Source organism: Nicotiana attenuata, unplaced genomic scaffold (assembly GCF_001879085.1).
Source record: "Nicotiana attenuata strain UT unplaced genomic scaffold, NIATTr2, whole genome shotgun sequence".
In the NCBI taxonomy this organism is placed as follows: Eukaryota; Viridiplantae; Streptophyta; class Magnoliopsida; order Solanales; family Solanaceae; genus Nicotiana; species Nicotiana attenuata.
In genome coordinates, this window is record NW_017672688.1 from 88,962 (window position 1) to 110,583 (window position 21,622).

Genomic DNA, 21,622 nt, shown 5'->3' on the forward strand with positions numbered 1-21,622 from the left:
GCATTACATTTTACTACCCTAAAAGGGCACTATATTACTAGTCTTTAAGCAAATAAATAATATAAACCAGATAAAACACAATAACTACATTTTAATCACAAAAGATCCACAAATATACATATAAAACAGTAATAATAATTTATTAATATCTTTATTAACAAATAATAACGATTTCGTAATTTTTACATATTTGTTTAGAACATTAATATCTTAGTACGGATAAAAATAACATACCAATTTAATCGTAAAAAAATACAAAACAACATGGAACACATTCAAAACAACTAATATGCATTATTTATACGGTTTCGACATAAACTAAATCGGAATACCTCAATTTGTGTTTTTCGGAAAGTTGAAGAATTGAAAATTTGACTTTGAAACGAGCAACTCACAACAATAGAAGGCTTGGCTAGGATGTGGGACTAACTTTGATTGGTTTTTGTGGGACGGGTGGGGTCCACTCGATGATTTTATCGAGTTAATGGGGGGGGGGGGGGGGTTCTGTCCAGAACTGGGAAAAAAGGGAAGGGGACGATTACTTATATATGTAAAGCGCGTTTTGATACTGTATTTTATATAAAACGCGTTAATGAACCGCGCTTTACATAGCCGTCTTATCAGCTTCCATGTAAAACGTGTTTGATACTACGTTTTATATAAAACGCAGTAATGAACCATATTTTACCTTAACGTCCTTACGTGGTTCATTACTGCGTTTTACATATTCTGGTAACTAAGTTGTTTTTCACCTAATTAAGTATTTGAGTCCAAAAAGACAAACATTTCGGTTCCAGACTCTTTGTACTCCTCCTCTTTACGTGCCCGAACCATCTCAGTCTCAACTCTCGCATCTTGTCCTCCACGGGGACCACCCCACTTTGTCCCGAATAACTTCATTCCTAATTGTATCTCTCATGGTATTCCTAACTGGCTAACACTTAGCCCCATACAGCATAGTAAGTCTAACCACAACTCTGTAGAACTTACCCTTAAGTCTTGGTGGCACATTTTTATCACACAAAAACACCGGATGCGAGCCTATATTTCATTCACCCCGCATCAATACAATGAGAGACCCCACGCCAATCTCCCTGTCACCTTGGATTATAGACCCGAGATACTTGAAACTACCCCTTCTCAGGATAACTTGAGTATCAAGCTTCACATCCACGTCCGCTTCATGAATCTTGTCACTGAACCAACTTCTAAGCAAATTTCATTCTTGAGATCTAAACAAGTTTTTCTGATTCTCTAAAATATTCTCAAATGCATACTTTTGCTGATTATATTTTATAAAAATTAATTTGTTGAGTCTTTCTCAAATTATCTTGTTTGTGAAGAATCATATCCAAATTAATTTGATATCCAAGTATTTTAGAAATATTTCAAAGCAAATGTGTCTAATTTTTCTAAAATGCTTTCATGTCTAATCTTCACAATCAAATGTGATCTCAGACAATGGGGATAACATAGAGCACATTCTCAAGGCTAACTACTGAAATATTAGCCTCCATAGACGCCTTCAAAATAATAAAATTCTTTTAACTCCATTTTCTAATATAAAATCCACTTGGAAGGTCTAGTCGACATCTCAAAACAAGATGAGACTTAAAATCGAAAAGGTATCTTGAGGGAGAGGTAAAAAGAATAGTTAAAACTATTTGAATCATTTCAAATTAAAAAAACGTGTAAAATTGAGATAGAATAATATTTAAAGAGAAAACAGTAATGTCAGTACAATATATCTTTACGTTCGTTAGATGGGTATAAATGTCACGGCTTAAATGAGTTTTGTTATTAGAAAATGGAGTTTTAATATGGGATTTTTACCTAGCTATACTATAATAGAAACCTATTTATCACATTTATTTAGGTTCCTTATTAATTACGTTGTATATCTATATTTACTAGTTATATACAAAATCATAAAAAGAAAAAGAAACTCAAAATCCCTTAAATCTAGCCTATCAGTTATATGACACCCAACAATAATTCCCCATACATTTTAGATTCTTTCCTTTTCCAAAGAATTACAAAAACATCTTCTCTTTCTTAACTTATCCAAAATTATTCTTACTCACACAAAGAAATTTCGTTTACCCACTTTTATCCGAAATCTTGCTTACCCATTGTTATCCCCCCAAAAATTGCAGATTTTTTTGTTCTTCCAAAGCTTTTGAAATTCAATTTCTCTCTTTTTTACTAATCACCCAAAATCTCTATTTTCTTTATTGATATAATGCAAATGAAATTTGAAATATTGCTCTAGAATCAAGTTGTGGGTAAGTTTTTAATCTTGTTTTCTTTCTTTCTAAAATCTTTATTATATGTGACTTGTATATGATATATCAATACCAAAATAATACTCGATACAATAGTAATACAATTATAATATGATTATATTAAATTTTTAGTGTAGAATTATAATTGAAACTTGAAGAAGATGAAGATCATAATTGTGTCACAATTTTTCAGAAATGTATCGTGATTGTATTATAATTGTATATGTATCATAATTGTTGCACGAATTGTATAACAAATGTATGATAATTGTATATTCATTGTATATTGTTACGAGCAGTTGTGCGTTCATGACGAATTTCACAGTTTATATCACAAGTATGATAAAATAATTTTATATTATTTTGTTAGTATTGTATCAGGTATTATTTTGAGTATTAATATACCAGATACAAGTTAGATACGATTGTGATACAAGTATGATACATTTATGTTTTAAGCATTGATGTATCTAATATAATTCAAATACAATTATGATACAATTATCCTACAATTATCATAAAATTTTAGAATATTTTTTAATAATATAAAGTTATCGGTAATGGTGGGAAGAGAGATGATGTAGATTTTGGGCGTAGATTAAGGGATTTTGATGTTAAAAAAAAGGAGAGAGAAGAGGAGAGGGAAAAAAGGAAATGATATAATTGAATCTCTTAATTGAAGGCACTAATAATGGAGTGATAGTCTTTTAAGAAGCAATATATACAATTTGTAAGAAAAACGTAGATACTTATTAAAAACTTCAAAACATAGAGAACATAGGTAAATAAGTTTCTATTATAGTATAGCTAGGTAAAAATCTTTTTTAATATGACATGGCATGTCAACAGGGTCGTCTCAACAAGGTTGGGGGTCTAAAGCTAAATTTCAGAGAGAGGCCCCAAAAGGTCAGAGCCCCCAAGCGATTGCTTTACTGGTCTTATAGTCGAGCCACCCATGCATGTCAAATGTGTGATATTTATATTTCGTGTCAAAATGCAATAGTTGCATGACTTTGTTGTACCAAAAGAAACAAAAATGACTTCGATAGAATGTTCATATTAGTTGGGTGACCATCCAAAGAATTTACTTCCAAGCCTACCTAATGCAACCTTTGGTAGGTGGTAGTAAATAGCATATTTATGTGGCAGACTATTTACTACAGTATTATTTTATGCATAAGAATAAGCACAACAAATATATGTATCAGTAATACGCGTATGGAAGTTTTCAATGACAAACTGCTTTAACGTAAATAATATCTACATTACATTTACTGTATTTTGCTCACCGCCGCATAACGATCTTGTCAAACGTCTCTATAACAGTCCAGTTTATTTCGAAATTTTTTGGCTACTATAGTGAAGTGTTGTTATAGATGACACATACTATAACATAATATAAAAATCGATTCTGAGAAAAACTTGGCTTTTATAATGAATAACTACACCTATTATATAGGGATGTTGTTATAGAAAAGTCTGATTGTACTACATAACAATTCTTAAATTGTTATTTACCTCATAAACAATCTCTAAATTATTCCCTCTGTTTCAATTTGTTTGAACCTCTTGGAGTACGAGGGTCAAGTTTTAATTTTCGGTGTGAATTTGGACATAGATACTTTAAGTTTTTTGAAATAAAATTTACGCGTTTAAAAACTATATGAAAAGTACTATAATTCACAATAGTTAAAAATCAAAATATTTAAAAATTATTTGTAAAAAATAAGGTCAAAGAAAACCTTGTTTGACTTCACAAATAGTAATAGGTTAATTCTTTTTGAAATGGAGGGAGTATAATTTAGCATAAGTAATATGTTAACATAACGACCCCTAATTTAATCTTAACCATCATACTAAAACATTTCATATCATCTTAATTTCAATTTGGTTTAAACATGTTCTCGCCTTATGCCATGTCATATGAAACAGATGATGTGTAGAGACAAAAAGTTAGTCCAAAAAACTTGAAAACCATAATAAAGTGGTGGTTTAAATGTCACAGTTTTGCTCAGAGGGTTTCTAATATCCCATATCGGTAATCCATGAAAAAGCGGATCAACTGGGTCCTATATAATGCAAAGCCGGTGGTTAGATTAAAACTATCTTTGCGCTTGGGGCAATGACGCAGCTAGTGAGGTTCTAACCGAGGCGCGTCTATTGCTGGTTGAAAACTATTTCCAAACCCCCTCTTCGGCCTGGGTTCGCCCTTGGCCGTCGAGAATTTTTGGAAGGGCTCCCTTTGGGGTTAAGCCCTACAATTCTCAGTTAAATTTTTTGATTTTGTATTTAAGTTCCGTAATGATATAATTGCCGCTGTTCCTAAAGGGACAGACTTGACTTTACACTAACAGAAAAATGGACCAATTAATATTTTAAGAAAAAGTTAAGTCTATTTTAGGAGGGATAAGGTATTTTCTGATACCATGAACAAAATATTCTTAAGCATTTGTCGCGTAACCTCGTTTAAAGATGTAATAAATAACAGAAATTGAATCAGAATTAAAAGAACAATCATTTTGAAAAATATTTGGTGCGTGAAATACCAGGTTGAGGTGATAATTTGTGAGAGTATTACAGCTATTTGCTTGCATGCATAGCCTACTTTAGCATAAGAGTTTTTAAGTTCTAGAGAATGAATCACAGATTTTACACATGATATCATAAAAGTTATGTATCATTCAGTCAACAAGATGGCGTAGATCACGTTTGAATTATAAAGACTGATATGAAGAAACATTGTTGCCGATGAGTTACTGTTTTGCATTAAGGCAGTGAAGCAAACTCACTTTCAACTTCATTCAGCTTCTCCTGTGTTGGACATGGTCATGTTCTCAACTAAGACAATTCTTATATCACAAGTGGTTCGGAGAGGGGATGAAAGAGGGGTTATCTTGGCAGAATTCCTGAATTAAGTTATCACGCTTAACAGCATTAAATGAATAAAAAACAAAAGGAAAATGCGAATAAAAGTCTCTCATGCCAGTTGTTACAAAGGAATGAGCTTTAGTCCAGTGCGACCAAAAGAAAGGATATTGGCAGAGCTTCGCAAAAGTGAACCAATACATATTATTTTCTTCAAGTGAAGACTAACAGCATTATATCCTGCTGCACAGACATAATGTGAGAGGCAATGGAAAACTGCCCAAAAATTTACTTGATTCTAAGGATGTTTCCATATTTGAACGGCATACAGAAATTTAATAAGATGGTAGATACATATATTTACCAGCAACCAAGTCATTGATGACCTTATGTTGCTTCAATTGAACAAGAGCAATTGCATGATAAACCGACTGAGCGTGCATCAACCTTCATAGTGGCACATGAGAGATGAGCTTCAGTTCAGTGGCTGGCAGATTTCAAGCAAATCAATGATAATTATACTTCTGCAACTTTCTTAACGATTACAGCGGCATAATTAGCTATCGTTGAATCTGGTGACTGCTGAAGCTGCCTAACTACTGGAAATAGCTCGGATGATCGGAGGAATTGTCTACAAGGTGGATGAGCACACATCTTCGCCAGAGAAAATAGTGCTATCTTTAAAGGTGACTCATTTATTGTATCTTTTCTACTGGGGCTCAGAGCTACGACAGAACAGTCTGTCACCAGCTTAAGTAATGCCTGGAGAAAAAGGACCATCAACTTTGGTAAAGGGAGTTTGCTGAACAAATTAAGCATTCTCTATTAGGATAGAACAGGCAGTTAAGGCATAAGGCATTTGCATCAGGCACTCAAAACTAGTATAAAGTGATATAACTATGAAAATATTCTGGTTTAGAAACAATATATTTGCAAATGAAAAGAATCAGTAGGTTCAGATTTGCTATGCAAATAAGCAATGATGAAGGTAAATCATGATAGGGGCATGAAAAACCTGCATGGCTCCTTTAGAAACAATATCTCCGCAAAGCTTGTTGGAGTTGCGGACAAGATTACTGAGTGCCCCAGCAGCATTGGCCTTGGTTTTGTCTTCCTCAGCTGAAAGCAGCAGATATGAGAGCTGAGGAATGGATCTCCGGAGCTCATCATACAACAGCTCATTATGATAGGCAGCATTGCCAATCTACAAATGTGGAAAAGATCTTAATCAGCTAACCATTTATAACAATAGTTTGATAAAAATTAAAAAGATAATTTGATTTTATCAAACAGCTAGGAAGCAAACAAAAGTTTTACAGCAAAGCAAGCAAACTTCCGCGTTCTTTTGTCAGTATCAGCACAGCGATCAATGAGAAGACTAATGATGCCACGTTTTGCCTACAAAATCAGCAAAAAACAACTGAGAGTTGGAAGAGAAAGATAGAATTAGTATATGCAGTAAATTCTAGAACTGTAAAACCTCAATAGAAAGTAATGCTGAAATTATAAATGAAAGATCATTTTGGTTTAAACTAGATATAGATGAAACCAGAGGTTATACAGGAGGGCGTTACCAGCGAAGCATAGAAATAGGAGCTGTGACGACACATATTTCCTACAGCACTGCATGTTTTGGCACGCACATTAGGATCTTTATCGGTTAGGAACTCCTTAAGATACTCCAAGATATCTGCCCCATCAATGTATTCATAGAAGGCCTGGATGCATATGTACAGTTAGAATCAACATCAGCATAGTTATGAAAACTTATGATACAATCAGTCTCTTCAATGATATCCGCATCAAATAAGTACCACTAAATGAGTCCTCGCACAATCCGTATCAAATAAGTATTTCACACTATCTACAAGGTTTAAGAGTAAATTTTTTTGCTAGACTATAATATTACGTTCAATATAATTTTTGAACACAGAAAAATAAACAAACCCTAGCAGTTAAGCACTTAAAACGTATACTCAACTTCTAGCTTACTTTTGACAAATTTAGTTAACTGTGACTCATACAAATCCAACTTTAAAGGTCAATCATTCTTAATTTCCGCATATTGCCAAAAGAAACTTCGGAATAGTATAAGAGGTATCAAGGAATGTTTAAATAATAATCAAGGATACATCAGACAAGAAATTAAACAGGCAGTAACATGTAAAACATAGAGAGGAAAAAGAAAACACAGCCAACGACATTATAAACAAAGTCAATCTTTAGCATTCCTGTACACCATTCTTTGACTTCTACTAACCAATGAAGAATTAAAAGTCACGAAAGTTCACCATCGATCAACTAAGAGTGTATGCCCAGTAAAGAATTGACCTTATCCATGCGAGCTAAATCTGAAACAATCATGAGAACATCTAGAACGACTTCTCTGGGGCATGAACCATACAGTAGCGACTTCATTCTCCTTGGATCCAGCAAACCTTTACCCAATAGTTGAACCGCAAGAGGTCGGTAAGCCGTCATTTTGGCAAGAAATGCAACAGGCCTGGCTTTATCTTTGGATTCCATATGTTCCAAACACCGAAGAATAATGCCTGGAACTCCTACCTGCAAGCATAAAGCATATCTATCATGGGTTAACCAATCCAAAGTCACTTGCCATCCGTGTCATTCAAGGATGAGTTATCTTAGTAATTTCCAATAGAAAGGACAAAAGGTGAGGTACATAGGACCATGCGTGTCATCCATGCAGTAGAACGATGCTGAGAAATGCATGTCTCATTAGACAAACTAGCTTATTGAAAGCTTAAAACTATATGGAGAATCATATGCTGATGACACACACAGCGACTCTTAATTTGCAGAATGACCAACTTGCAATTTGCTTTGTACTTGTGATATTTCATGCTTAGATTTCCACGAATATCCTTTAAGAAATTTGGCCGATAAACTGCAAACCACACTCAGAAACCTTATCCTTCAAGTACAATATTTCAAGTAAGATTATATGAGTTTGAAGGGAAGATACAAAGTCCAACCTCCAATAGGATTTGAGTATACTTTCCCAAATGTGATTCAATTGCTTTCACCATGTCTCTGTCTTCAGGACAAACTCTTCCACCAGGTGAACCAACATTAAGGAGAAATCCACTATTCACTGAAGCAGTAGCAGATGGCAAACCTAGACCATTCTGTACAGCCACAAACGGAAATGCCAAAAGATCTATAACCGCATTTATTGTATCCCTAACCCCATCCACCCCGCCACCGGGTCCACTCCAAGATTTGACTAGCTTAAGATGTATGTCCAATATCAAATCAGATATGACCTTGACATGTTCCATCTTAAGCAATATATGACGAAAAGTTGACACTCCCCCAGTAAGGCATTGGCATAGTAATGAAATGCTCCATGCAACTCCAGTTGGTGATAGCTCAATTTGGTCTTTCGAAAAATTGGATTCTTCAGAAGAGACTTCTGTAATGTTGTTTGTCAACAAATCAATAAGCAGCTGTGGAATACCACTAGCACAGGAGTGTTGCACAGCCAATGGTCCTTCCTTCTTCATTCGTATGTCCAATAACCCAATACATCCATCTCTTAGGCCATGCCAATGTGAAAGCATTCCACTAAACATACTTGTTCCATCTTGTTCATTAGCAGGATTCCTAAGGTATTCACATAGCTTCGCAGTCCTAGGGATCATAGGCACAGCTATGTCAAGAATGGCAGTTTCAACTGTGCAGCCAGTTTCAAGAGACAGAATGGATGCTAGAGCTAGCATTGCAGATGCAGAATGAGGTTGGCATAATGACTGTACATCAGCAGAGAAATAATGTGCAAGGTCAGAGAGCCGAGTGAGCTGCTTTCTTGAAGATGTAGTGAGAATGAACAAGGCAGAATTCCTTCCTGATGACTTTAGACATTGTGCAATTGTGGCAAGAAGAAGGCTTAAGTGCAGAGCCAAGGTGTTTGCTTCTCCGCCACGTGCTTTCTTAGTTGATGACAGTACAGAGAAAATCTCTGAAACAATAGTGCCATCGCCTCCTCCACTCACCACTGTAGTAACGGGAAGAGAACTAGGCAGACCACAGAGGATATTGGCAACAACTCCACTATGCAAGCAACACCTCAGAACAAGCTGAAAAGAAGAATACGTTAATAATTTTGACATGTGACAGGACAAGATATCAGGATAAAGGCACAAAATATAGCTACTTATTCAACATCTCATACACCTAACCTTCTTTCAGGGTGCGTGTGAAAAACAGAAAACAAAATATATTTTGATGAGATGTAATAAGCCAATTAGCCGTTTGTTTAAAGAGTGTGCCAGTGTTATTGAAAGACAATGCTTCGCTGCTTAAAGAAGCGAAGCTAAGCAAGGGGGGCATCACTTCATAGAGATGTCCGCTTCAAACAATGATGCGCAAAGTGAACCTGAACATGGTCAGTTCTTTGAAGACCAACTTTGAGGAGTTGGATTAATATTGGCATTATTATTATTGGATACTGAGATCAGTCATTTTAGTTGCAATTTGACCATAATAATAGTAGAATCATTTGTTTGTTACTTTAATGTCATGACTTGTGCGCTTCACTTCAAAGAAGCATGTGCTTCACTTCTGGTTATTCCCTTCAAACCCTATGGACCTTGTCCTGCTACTTTGAGCTGACACCCGTTATTCTTCCCTTTCCCGTTACATCATTAGATGTCATGTTTAGGAAAAATGTAGAGAGCAATCTTGCTTTACTACATTAGCTTGAGCGGGAATAGAAGTACTTAAGCAACCAACTATGCACAACCAGGACCACCAAATAGATCTACTGGTCAATGGCTCCAAGGTATAATGATAATAGCACAGGACCTTTCAACAAATGTCAGTTAATAATTGTTCCAGAACATTTTGCTATGAAATTATTAGCCTGGAGATGGTAAAAGTTAGCTGAGAAATGGACATTGGTGGATTTGTAAATACAACACACACACAGAGAGAGAAAGAGTAGAAAAAAAATAGATCCAAGTTACTGTGATTCATATGGTACCTATCCACAAAAATCCAACAGCTCCAAACTCATTAAGCAAGTTCCAGTAAAACATAGTAAGTGACAACAAAAAGATAGATACCTGTACTCCAGCACAGATAGAAGGTTCAAGACGCTGATGCAGACAATAATAAACAGCAACTTGTATGGCTTTGGACCTTAGAAATGCCTTTGTCATGGAATCAATAATTTTTGTTGAATCCCATCCAAGTAATGGACCTCGCTCATGGTCCTTGATGTCAAGTCGATGTAAAGATGGACTTCGCAAACAGCTAATTGGAAAATGATATCTATTATCTCTTAGAGAAAGTAGTTCAAATGCGTCCACCAGCAACCAAAGAGCCCTGCAGGCTTCAGCAGCAGCTCGCAGTAAATTTGAGGAACCTGATATGAGGTTAGACCCTGATGTAGCTAAACACAAAATCAAAAGGTCCGCTATGCCAGAGCTGGTAGCATGGTCTAACAGTTCTTTGAGAGTTCCTATAAGGGTTGGCGGAGAAGATGATACTTTAAGAGCCTGAGCCACTCGAAACAACATAGCTGCAATGCAACCAGTTGACTCAGACAAAACTCGACCAGAAGCATCATCCAGGTTATTTATCACCTGTACATTAGTATATAACAGTTAAAAGAAAGCAAGTATAAAATGGTGACATCAGTGCCACAGTTTTCCAAGTTAGGAAACGAAACCTGCGAGTACAGTTCATGAAGTGTTCTCCAATGCCCTAAACATGAGCCTCCAATAGCACCTCCACAGATATCTAACAGTTTTCTGGTGACGGAGAAACTCTGCATTACAGTCAGACCACGTTAATCATTAGTTTTTAAGAAAGCAAAACAGCACCAGCAATATTATTGAAAATTTGTTTTGAAGGATACATGGGTTATTCAAAATTCATATTAGTCCTAGTGAAACGTAGCTCTCTTTTCATATTTTAACACTTAAGTTTGGACAAAAATTAAGCACAAAGTTTGAGATTTTAGCTATCTCATTGAAGTCCAACGAAAAGATGTGCAATTATAGTCCACAAGAAGAGAAACCCATATCAGAGCAAAATCTCTTCCTCTTTTACTTTGGTCTGGTAAGTTAAGATCGTTCTCATGAAATTACCTTCATCAGCAATTCAGTTCCATTGGAAGACCTGATTTTAAGTACAGCAGAAGTGAAACCAAGAAGGACACATATAACTTGATCAAGAGTCCCATTTGAGTTGATGGCAGCTGCTGCAACTAAGTTCGAAAGGATCCTAAGTGATTGGTTTAATTTGATAAAATCATGATCCCTGTGCAAGAAACAAGCAGGTTAGTAATATCAAAACTCAAAAGTAGCAATTTTGTGCCTACTTACTTCAACCAGATATCAGTTCTTGTAACCATCAAATGTTACCAACTTTGGCTTGATAAATGATACCAAAGTCAAACAACAGCAAGCAAACTGATCTTCTAATACGTGTGACACATAATATCAAAACCTCTGAGAAAGTAAATTATATCTTTCTCCTTTAAGTATTTACAGACATGCAGATGGAATTCATTCTAGTAGCATTATTGCAGCAGAGGGTGACGGAATCCCTCAATATGAAAAACTCTTTCTCAATTGGAGGCGAAAACAAAGGCGAATGATTTATCTAGCCTAACAAAAACTGGTCATTTGGACTACCTGCTCGTTGAACAAATATATTTTACAAATATCATGTAAAATATACAATATCATGTCTAATCATGAAATAAGATGCTGCACACCTCTTATACAGAGTTCTTACCTGCCAGGAACTTTTGATTCATCACACAAGTTTCTTAACGGAACCAAAATAGCTGATAATGCATCATTATCTTGCCCAATAAGTTTTGCACCCTTGACTGTTCGGGAGTTGCTTTCCAGTCTGTCCAAAACCTGACAACCTGAGAAGATGGCATATATCATGGATATCGTACACATCACAAATCATGGAAATCTCACACGGGGCTATACATAATAAAATACGGGATGTGATATAGGAGAATTGGTAAAGATTGTTTGATCCTCCCCTCCCGAAAGAAACACAAGAATGACTAACAGAAACATATGAATGAGATATCATAAGTAACTAAGCAGTTAAAAGCATGATCAAGAACTAACTTGTGAGTGAAATTCAAATGTCCTAAGAAGCTAAGAAAGATGAGCCGGAGAAACTGACAGATGAAGAAAGAGCTATTACTTATCCATATAAAACTCAGATAAAGAATACTGTTGTAAATATTATATTACATGTATGCAGGCCTCCTGACAATTCTTCAAAAAGTTGAACTTTCTGTCTGTTAGATAATGAATGTAGACATAATCTTATGTAATATACATAGCTAGCATAATTATAGGGATTCACAGCAGATTTATAGGATTTCCTTTTTGATTCTTTCCATAATTAAGGCTCTATGTACTTGTATATATACTTGTTACTTCTTGAATACAACACAAGAGAGATTTCTCTATTGTCTATGTACTTTACATGGTATCAGAGCCGGTCTACTGCTCGCCGGAGTTGAGTCGAATCTACTGCCGGAAATTCCTTGGCCGGAAGCTATTCTGAGGTCTTTTTGACATTTCCAGTTGACTTGTGGTGATTCTCTGATCATAGAATCACATTTTGGCAAAGAACAACCTTAGACCAGATCTTATTCTCACTTTGTTTGGTCAGGTTTGAGTTTGGTTTATTATTCGATTTCTTTAATTCTGTGGTATTTTTCTTGGAGGCTACCTGTGTGAGAAGCTTGCATCTTTATTTTTGACTCACTGTGGTGATCGATTAGTGACTTGATATTGTCCGTTGGGTCTTTCCTTATCAGAAACTTTGTTGCTCTCTAATTTTGTTTGAGTTGGGGGCAAAATAGTTTGGTTCTCTAATTTGGTTGAGGGGATTATTAAAGTTGAATCCTGTTCAATAGATTGTTGATTTCGTATCTACCAGGATCTGTTTGGGTATCTTTTAGCTTCGGGGACCTTTGTTAGTTTAATCAGTTTGTTATTGAAAGGAAAAAATGATGGTAAAGAATAATAATGCAACAACTCCTAGTCCAACAAACTTGGTTTCGAATGAGTTTCTAAAATTCCTTCAATATTATAAATCAGTTAAGGAATCTTCTTCAGTTAATGCCTTTGCTGGGTCAGATAAAATATGTCTTATCACCTCTTCCAATAAATGGGTGATCTATCAGGTGCTACAAAAACACATGACAGGTAATCCAAATATTTTTTCTAGCTTTCGCTCACATAAAGCACCCTCTCCGGTTACTGTAGCTGATGGATCAACTTGTAGCAGTTTTCGACCTGGGACTGTTAAACCAACTTCCTCTATTACCCTGTCATCTGTATTAAGTCTACCAAACTTGGCCTTTAACTTGATTTATGTTAGTAAAATTACCAAAAACCTTAATTGTTGTGTTGCATTCTTTCCCGATCATTGTTTGTTTCTAGATCTTAAGAAGATGCAGGTTATTGGTAAAGGATATATATCTGGTGATCTCTACATCCTTGATGAATGGGAGCCACGGTCTGTTGCATGCTCTAGTATCGCGTCTCCTTTTGAAGCACATTGTCGACTTGGACATCCCTCTTTGCCTTTGTTAAAGAAGCTTTGTCCTCAGTTTCAGAATATTTCATCATTGGATTGTGAGTCATGTCAATTTGCAAAACACCATCGCATCTCGTTAAGTCCAAGGTTTAATAAGCGAGCTGAGTCAGCTTTTGAGTTAGTCCATTCTGATGTTTGGGGACCATGTCCGGTTGTTTCTAAAACTGGGCATAAGTATTTTGTCACTTTATAGATGATTTTTCTCGAATGACTTGGATTTACTTTATGAAGAGCCGCTCTGAAGTGTTTACTCATTTTTCTGCCTTTTGTGCTGAAGTCAAAACTCAATTCAGTGCTTCAATATGTACTCTAAGGAGTGACAACGCTAAAGAATACATGTCAGAGTTATTTCAGTCCTACATGAGACAACATGGTATATTACATCAGTCTTCATGGTTGATACACCCTCTCAAAATGGAGTTGCTGAGAGGAAGAATAGGCATCTACTTGAGACAGCTCGAGCACTTTTGTTCCAAATGAAGGTTCCTAAACAGTTCTGGGCTGATGCGGTTTCTACGGCTTGTTTTCTGATTAATCACAAGCCATCTAGTGTACTCGATGGTAATGTGCCTTATAGTGTTCCTTCTCCGAACAAGTCATTATTTCCGGTGGAACCTAAGGTGTTTGAAAGCACATGTTACGTTCGAGATGTTCGACCATCTCTTACCAAGTTGGATCCCAAGGCTGTGAAGTGTGTTTTCCTGGGGGCTATTCTCTCCTTCAGAAGGGGTATCGATGTTATTCTACAGAGCTTGGCAAATATTTGGTGTCAACTGATGTGGTATTTTCAGAGACTACACCATTCTTCTATGCACCTCCCATTTCTACAAGCCAGGGGGAGGAAGATGAGTGGCTAGTATATCAAGTTACCCGTACTTTGACAGAACAATCAGATGATACTCTTCGATCTCCCAGTTCTTCTATTGAGCACAAATCGACTATTATGCCTTCAGCACCTGCTCCAGCAAGACCTCCAATTGTTCAAGTTTATTCGCGAAGGCGAGAGACAAATGATACATGTCCCGCACCAGTTCCTGCATCATCTGACCCTCCTTTGCCTCCTTTGCCCGATCCTCCAGATAACCTTGACCTTCCTATTGCTCTTCGCAAAGGTACACGTACTTGCAAATTGACATATTCTGTTGCTAACTTTGTTTCCTATGACCACTTATCCTCTACGTCTAGATCTATGATTGCTTCTCTAGACTCCATCTCCGTACCCAAAACAGTGAAGGAGGCTTTGAACCATCCCGGATGGTCTGATGCAATGCTTGAGGAAATACATGCTTTAGAGGACAACCACACATGGGATTTGGTAGATTTACCAAAGGGAAAGAAACCAGTGGGATGCAAGTGGGTCTTTACAGTTAAAGTTAATCCAGATGGTTCTGTGGCAAGACTTAAGGCCAGACTTATGGGGTGGATTATTCTGACACCTTCTCCCCGGTTGCCAAACTCACTTCTATCCGCTTATTTATTTCTCTAGCCGTGTCCGAGAATTGGCCTTTACATCAGTTGAATATCAAGAATGCGTTACTTCATGGTGATCTTCAGGAGGAAGTGTATATGGAGCAACCACCCGGTTTTGTTGCTCAAGGGGAGTATGGGAAAGTCTGTCATTTGAAGAAGTCCTTGTGATGAGTAAGTGCGATCACTCAATCTTCTATCGGAAATTAGTAGCTAGCACTATTCTCCTTGTTGTATATGTTGATGATATTGTTATCATCAGAAAGTGACTATGCGGGGATTTCTTCCCTCAAGTCTTTTCTGCATACTAGGTTTCATACAAAGGACTTGGGCCAGTTGAAATACTTCTTGAGAGTAGAAGTAAATAGAAGCAAGAAGGGAATTCTTTTGTCTCAGAGAAAGTACATTCTTGACTTGCTTGCAGAAACTGGAAAGTTGGCAGCTAAACCTTGCAGTACTCCAATGGTTCCTAATGTGCATCTTATGAAAGATGATGGTGATCCTTTTGACGATCCAGAGAGATACAGGAGGTTAGTTGGGAAATTAAATTACCTTACTGTGACTCGTCCAGATATTGCATTTGCGGTAAGTGTTGTTAGCCAGTTCATGTCTGCACCAACGGTCAAACATTGGGCAGCTTTGGAACAGATTTTGTGTTACTTGAAAGGAGCTCCTGGACTTGGCATATTATATAGCAATCACAATCATACTCGTATTGAGTGTTTTGCAGATGCTGACTAGGCTGGATCGAAAATTGATAGAAGATCTACTACAGGTTATTTTTTTTTTGTTGGAGGAAACCTGGTATCATGGAGGAGTAAGAAGCAAAGTGTTGTATCTCCATTCAGTGCAGGATCCGAGTATAGAGCTATGTCACAGTCTACATGTGAGATTATGTGAATACATCATCTGTTGACTGAAATTGGGTTAGAGCATCCAATGCCAGCAAAACTCTGGTGTGACAATCAAGCTGCCCTCCATATTGCGTCAAATCCGGTGTATCATGAAAGAACTAAGCATATTGAGGTTGACTGCCATTTTATTCGTGAGAAGATTCAGAAGAACTTGATCTCTACTGGCTACAAGAAGACAGGAGAGCAACCGGTTGATTTGTTCACAAAGGCGTTGAATGGAATTCGAGTTGATTACCTTTGTAACAAGCTGGGCATGAACAATATCTATGCTCCAGCTTGAGGGGGAGTGCTAGATAATGAATGTAGACATAATCTTATGTAATATACATAGCTAGCATAATTATAGGGATTCACAGAAGATTTATAGGATTTCCTTTTTGATTCTTTCCACAGTTAAGGCTCTACGTACTTGTATATATACTTGTGACTTCTTGAATACAACACAAGAGAGATTTCTCTATTGTCTCTGTACGTTACACTGTTTGTCCTACGTACACACGAAACTCTAACTGATAGGAGCTAATGTACCTCAAGGCAAAACCTGGTGGCTTTTTATCCCGTAGGGGTGCAGAAGAAGAAAATGTTCAGTTACTTACATGATATCAGAGAGTAACTGTGGAGCCACTACTGATTCAATTTAAAAAAGAAAATTAAATGAAAGTCGTGACAAGAGTTTAGTTTACTCCTTCCATCCTAATGTGTCATGATTTGACTTTTTCTAAGTGAAAGTGACCTTTTCAACGTTCAGGAACTAATACTAAATTTTTTTTAAATAAAAAATATATATACATGTCATATATCCTAGATTACAATCGGCAAAGAGGTAATACAAGAATGAAGCTCTTCCTTTATTCCTATGTTGAAAACAATTGTATCAGCTGTATTGTATGTAAGCTCATAGAAAGCCTACGATTTTGCAGCATGATCACATAAGTAGAAAAATATGTCTATTCTACCTAGCAGAACACAACTTACCTGACTGTACAATATCATCAGGCTGTGAGAAACCTGGGAACTCCTCTGGTGAAGCATTGACTGTGACGTTGTCTGGACTTTTCAAGTGAACATCAGTCTGAAGGTTCCCAATGTTTCCATTTCCACTTACAGCTTGAATATGACTTTTACCTGCAGTGGTATCCTTTGAGATAGATGAATTGGGCAAAATTAGAAGTGCATGTGCAATATGTTAATGGATGGACTTACTTTCGGGACTTGCAACATTCAACTGAGTTGATTGAATATCTCCCTTTCCCCTCCAAGTTGCATCAGATCCCTTTGCAGTAGCTGCTGCAGCACGAATCTCCTGTTATTTTGATAAATTGCTCCATTAATGAAAGACCAAAATGGAAGATTAGATATTATTAGCTTGCTTTTCAAAATCTATAGTTACCCTGGCTTCCACATCCTCCAATGTTTCTTGAACAAATGGATGCTCAAGAAGTGCAGGCCAGGTCAGTCTATTCTGCGGTACCTGATTCACAGAATTGATCACTAGATCAAAAGTAGGAAGCTAAAAATATAGTAGTGCAAGGGCTTCTATATTTATAGATGGAAACCTTGTTAAGCAGGCCCTTCAGAAAACTCTTGAAGCTTGAGCTCATATTGTCTGGATACTTAACTGGGTCCTGAGTACGAGTGCGATTACAAGTTAGTGGTCTAATCAATCACAGCTCTAGATCCAAAATCTATTCAAGCATAACCTTGGTTACCTTGATGATGTGGCGAACAAGAGCATAAACTGAATTAGTATAAAATGGAGGTTGACCAACAAACAGCTCATATCTGCATAAAATCAGCTGATCAAATTCATAAGGAGAAATAAAAATATGCAGAAGAAGGAAAGAAGCCAATAAAGGGTATAATTGGACTAGTCTGCAACTGTTTTCCTTGTCAATGTATAAGCATGTTCCTATTCAGACGTTTGTTCCTATTTTAGAAGGTTCAGATTCTTAATGCCGCCAAACTGAAAAGTTTGTTCTTTTTTTTCTTAGCATTAGAGGAGCTCATTTCATCTAACAGGAGTCAAGCTTCCCTCCAGCTAGAAGGCAAATCGTTTCCACCAATCACAAAGAATCTTAAAGTTACTCAAAACACCGAAAGAGTTCCTAAATTAAGTAGATGACACATACAAGATAACACCAAGAGACCACAAATCAGCAGTGTGGTTGTATGGTTGTTCTCGTACCAATTCTGGAGCCATATACAACGGTGTACCTAAGAAAATGGAAAGAAAACAGAGATCAGGTAAGGAATGGACAACAGTAGCTTGTATCAGCCACTTTTTTGAGAATGTAGCTTGTATCAACCACTTGATGTCCATTTATAACCGGAAACTGAAGCAATCCCTACAAAGTGAGGCAAAAGTCACCTTTTATGGATCGCAAAACTACTGTGTTTGTGGACATGGCTCGTGCAAAACCGAAGTCACAAAGCTGTTAAATAAAAAATAAAAAGAGGGAGACATGAGAAGATAGGGTTATATCTTTACTGCTGAACACAGAGTACAATAAGTACCAAGTTATACACTGCCAAATTATCCGCAAAAACATGAAGATAAAACAAGCTCAAATGCATTTCTAGTATCATCGCAAGTTCTTATTATGTAATAATGCTTTAACAGATATTGCAGGCTAGTTGTCATATAGCCACAAAACATACCAATGAATAAGCTAAATTATGTTCCCTCAAGGAACTAAACTAAGACTAGATCCCTGGCAAAAAAGATCACTTGAATGTATGATGATAACAAATTAAACAACAACTATGCTTCAATCCCAAATTAGTTTGGATCGGCAATAATAATCTATACGAGTCCTAAGTATCCACGTCACTCCATTAGACGCGTCTCTATGCAATATTCAATAATTGAAGTTCTATACCAAATAGAAGCTCTTTAAATTTTCTAGTAGCGTATAGATCTCTTGAATACTCCAAAACTCCAAGTGGACATTGAACCTAAAGTAATTGTATCAACATGACTAAATCTTAATCCCAACTTGTTGGTATAGCCTATGTGGATCTTTTCCTCCATTTTGCTGTATTTTGTGCTAAGGTTGCTTTCACGAATTCTGAGTCTTTCAAGACAACTTCTTCCCATCTGATTTTAGGTCTGCCTCGTCCCCTTTTAGCACCTCCGATGAATTTCACCCATGTGGACCGATCCTTCTAAAGATCTACATGGGACATGACCAAACAATCTCAAGCGACCTTCTCTTGTTTATCATCTATCTATGCTACTTGCACCTTTTGCCTGATATGATTATTTATAACCTTATATGACAGCACAGCCATCTAAATATACACATTTATGATTCGCTCATCTTGTGGATATGTTTAGGTCCAACACCCACTCCCATATTACATTGCCAGTAGGGCAGTTGTTCTAATACGCAAAATGCAAACCTCCATTCAACATATTAGAGGATACACTGCCTTTCTGCCACTGCTTCCGGCTGAGCTTAATGATGTCAAAGTATACTAACAGAGGATCTGATGGTGAATAAAGAATGAATAGAGAACTGTATGGTTTTCTTTTGCTTGGGTTTTGTGCTTATGGCACTGTTTTTCAATTTCTAGGTGTGCTAAGAAAGACATTACTCATACACAATCATAAACCTAAAAAGAAGGAACTTCTGAGACTGCGCGTAACATGAAATAACAACATTTTGAATGGGCAGAACTTTATTACAGAATTGGCTAAGTAAGAGATCATAACTAGAATAATATCCATGAGAAATAAACGCATCAATTAAGTTTTTGTAATATCTAATTGTAACACAATTCCACGAAATTATTGGTTCATATAATAAATTAGTTATAACCAACCTTGACAATAGATCCAGCACCAATGAGAATATTTTGCGGCTTCATGTCACGATGTATTATACGATTCGAGTGTAAATAATGCAGTGCTCTTACCTGAAACGAAAAGAAAAGAACAGTTAAATGAATAAATAAAATATGTAATATGGGACAGTGATGGAATTCCTCCACATATAAGTAGTCGATAGAAGAATAGTAATGTTTAGATATAAAAGAAATCAAAATTTTGTGTAGATTACCAACTGCTTTGCTATTGCTTGGACTTGTTCTTCAGGAAGGCATTTATCGTCTTCAAGAATTTCAAACAGCTCACCCTGGATATGATAGGTTTCATTAGTCAGCGATGCTGCCCTGCTACTACGGGATAGAAATTTAATACGTCTTATGCATGTAGACATGGAGGAAATGCATATGGCATTGTGACCTAACATTTGAAAGAGAGAGAATAGAGAGAGGAGACCAATTACTTGAGCAAATTCTGTAACGACACAAAACTCCTGCGGGCTTTCAAAAGAATCGAGCATTGCTATAATATTTTCATGCTTCAACTTTCTTAGAATCTGCACCATTGAAATAACCTCCTTCAGAGAAAATAGAGACAGTGCAAGCAGAACCTCAAAAAAACAGTAATCAAGATGAAACATTAAAACTTATGATCGAAGAGCAAGCATAAGCGTCTGTTTCAGCAAAATCCAAGGAAATGTTTTTTTTTAACCACATTTTGTAGACCTAGTGAATGCCCAAAGTATGGTAGCACCACAGAGAATACCTCAATTTCCTGCCTTAAGTTGTGAATGTCCTTATCGCTTTTCCCATGTTTCGGGATAAATTTCATGGCAACCGTCTGAGAGTAATCAAATTTAAAAGTAAGAACAAAAATAAGAATGACTAGCAAAAGCACTAACAGTCCTTATCCTGAAAGAATAACAAATAGTCTTGCCTAAGAATTAAAAAAAATGTACCTGGCCAGTAAACTTTATCCTGAAAGAATAACAAAAAGAATTAAAAAAAAAATGTACCTGGCCAGTAAACTTTCTCCTCCCTTTGTACACCTTCCCAAAAGAGCCTTCGCCCACAAGCTCTATAACATGGTAGCTCTCCACACCCATCTTAAAAAGTAGATGAAATTTTCTGGCACAAAAATGTACAAATATTTATAATTGATCCAGTAAATTCTAAAACCTAAAATCCTCACAATTATTGCAGACAGATAGCTATAAATTTAGATCGAACTGCATCAGAGCTGAGGGGGTAAGTCAAAACATAGAGTTTTTTTCTGCATAAATATATACAAGTTAATTATCTATTTCACTGTAGAACTAATTTACAAGTTCAAGAGTAACAATTTCTCCTCTCTACTAACTAATGAATCTAAATCCGAAACAAGTGAGTACAAGTGGAGACTTTACCTTTTTATTGATGAATGCCTGCACCACCCGGCGTGTGATGAACTGGAATATATATGAAATTCGAAACGGGAACAGTGGATTTTGGGTGTTTTATGGGAGAAATGAAGATGTTAGAATTTAGATGGAGAGGGGATTTGTGTTTGAAATAATACCATACGGTCCCCTCAAAACCTTTTCCCGCTTGTCAAATTTTTATTTACTCATATTTCGAGAAATGACATAAATGGTCCCTTATGTTTGAGGGTAT

At 36.5% G+C, this 21,622-nt stretch overlaps 1 protein-coding gene across 1 annotated transcript; it reads right to left on the minus strand.

The window, feature by feature from the left end:
* Positions 1-5,196: 5,196 nt before the first annotated feature.
* On the minus strand, positions 5,197-21,533 carry LOC109214122 (serine/threonine-protein kinase TIO). Its single transcript, XM_019378011.1, has 23 exons — positions 21,376-21,533; positions 20,986-21,097; positions 20,736-20,810; positions 20,434-20,526; positions 20,206-20,280; positions 19,970-20,062; positions 18,513-18,576; positions 18,274-18,358; positions 17,854-17,926; positions 17,701-17,769; positions 17,535-17,615; positions 17,348-17,447; positions 17,120-17,269; positions 11,919-12,057; positions 11,267-11,438; positions 10,846-10,944; positions 10,238-10,759; positions 8,147-9,250; positions 7,482-7,715; positions 6,725-6,868; positions 6,468-6,548; positions 6,166-6,354; positions 5,197-5,912 (listed from the first exon to the last, which is right to left on the minus strand). Exons 2-23 carry the CDS (start codon positions 21,073-21,075, stop codon positions 5,667-5,669), a joined length of 3,978 nt encoding a protein of 1,325 aa, XP_019233556.1. The 5' UTR covers positions 21,076-21,097; positions 21,376-21,533; the 3' UTR covers positions 5,197-5,666.
* Positions 21,534-21,622: the final 89 nt, after the last annotated feature.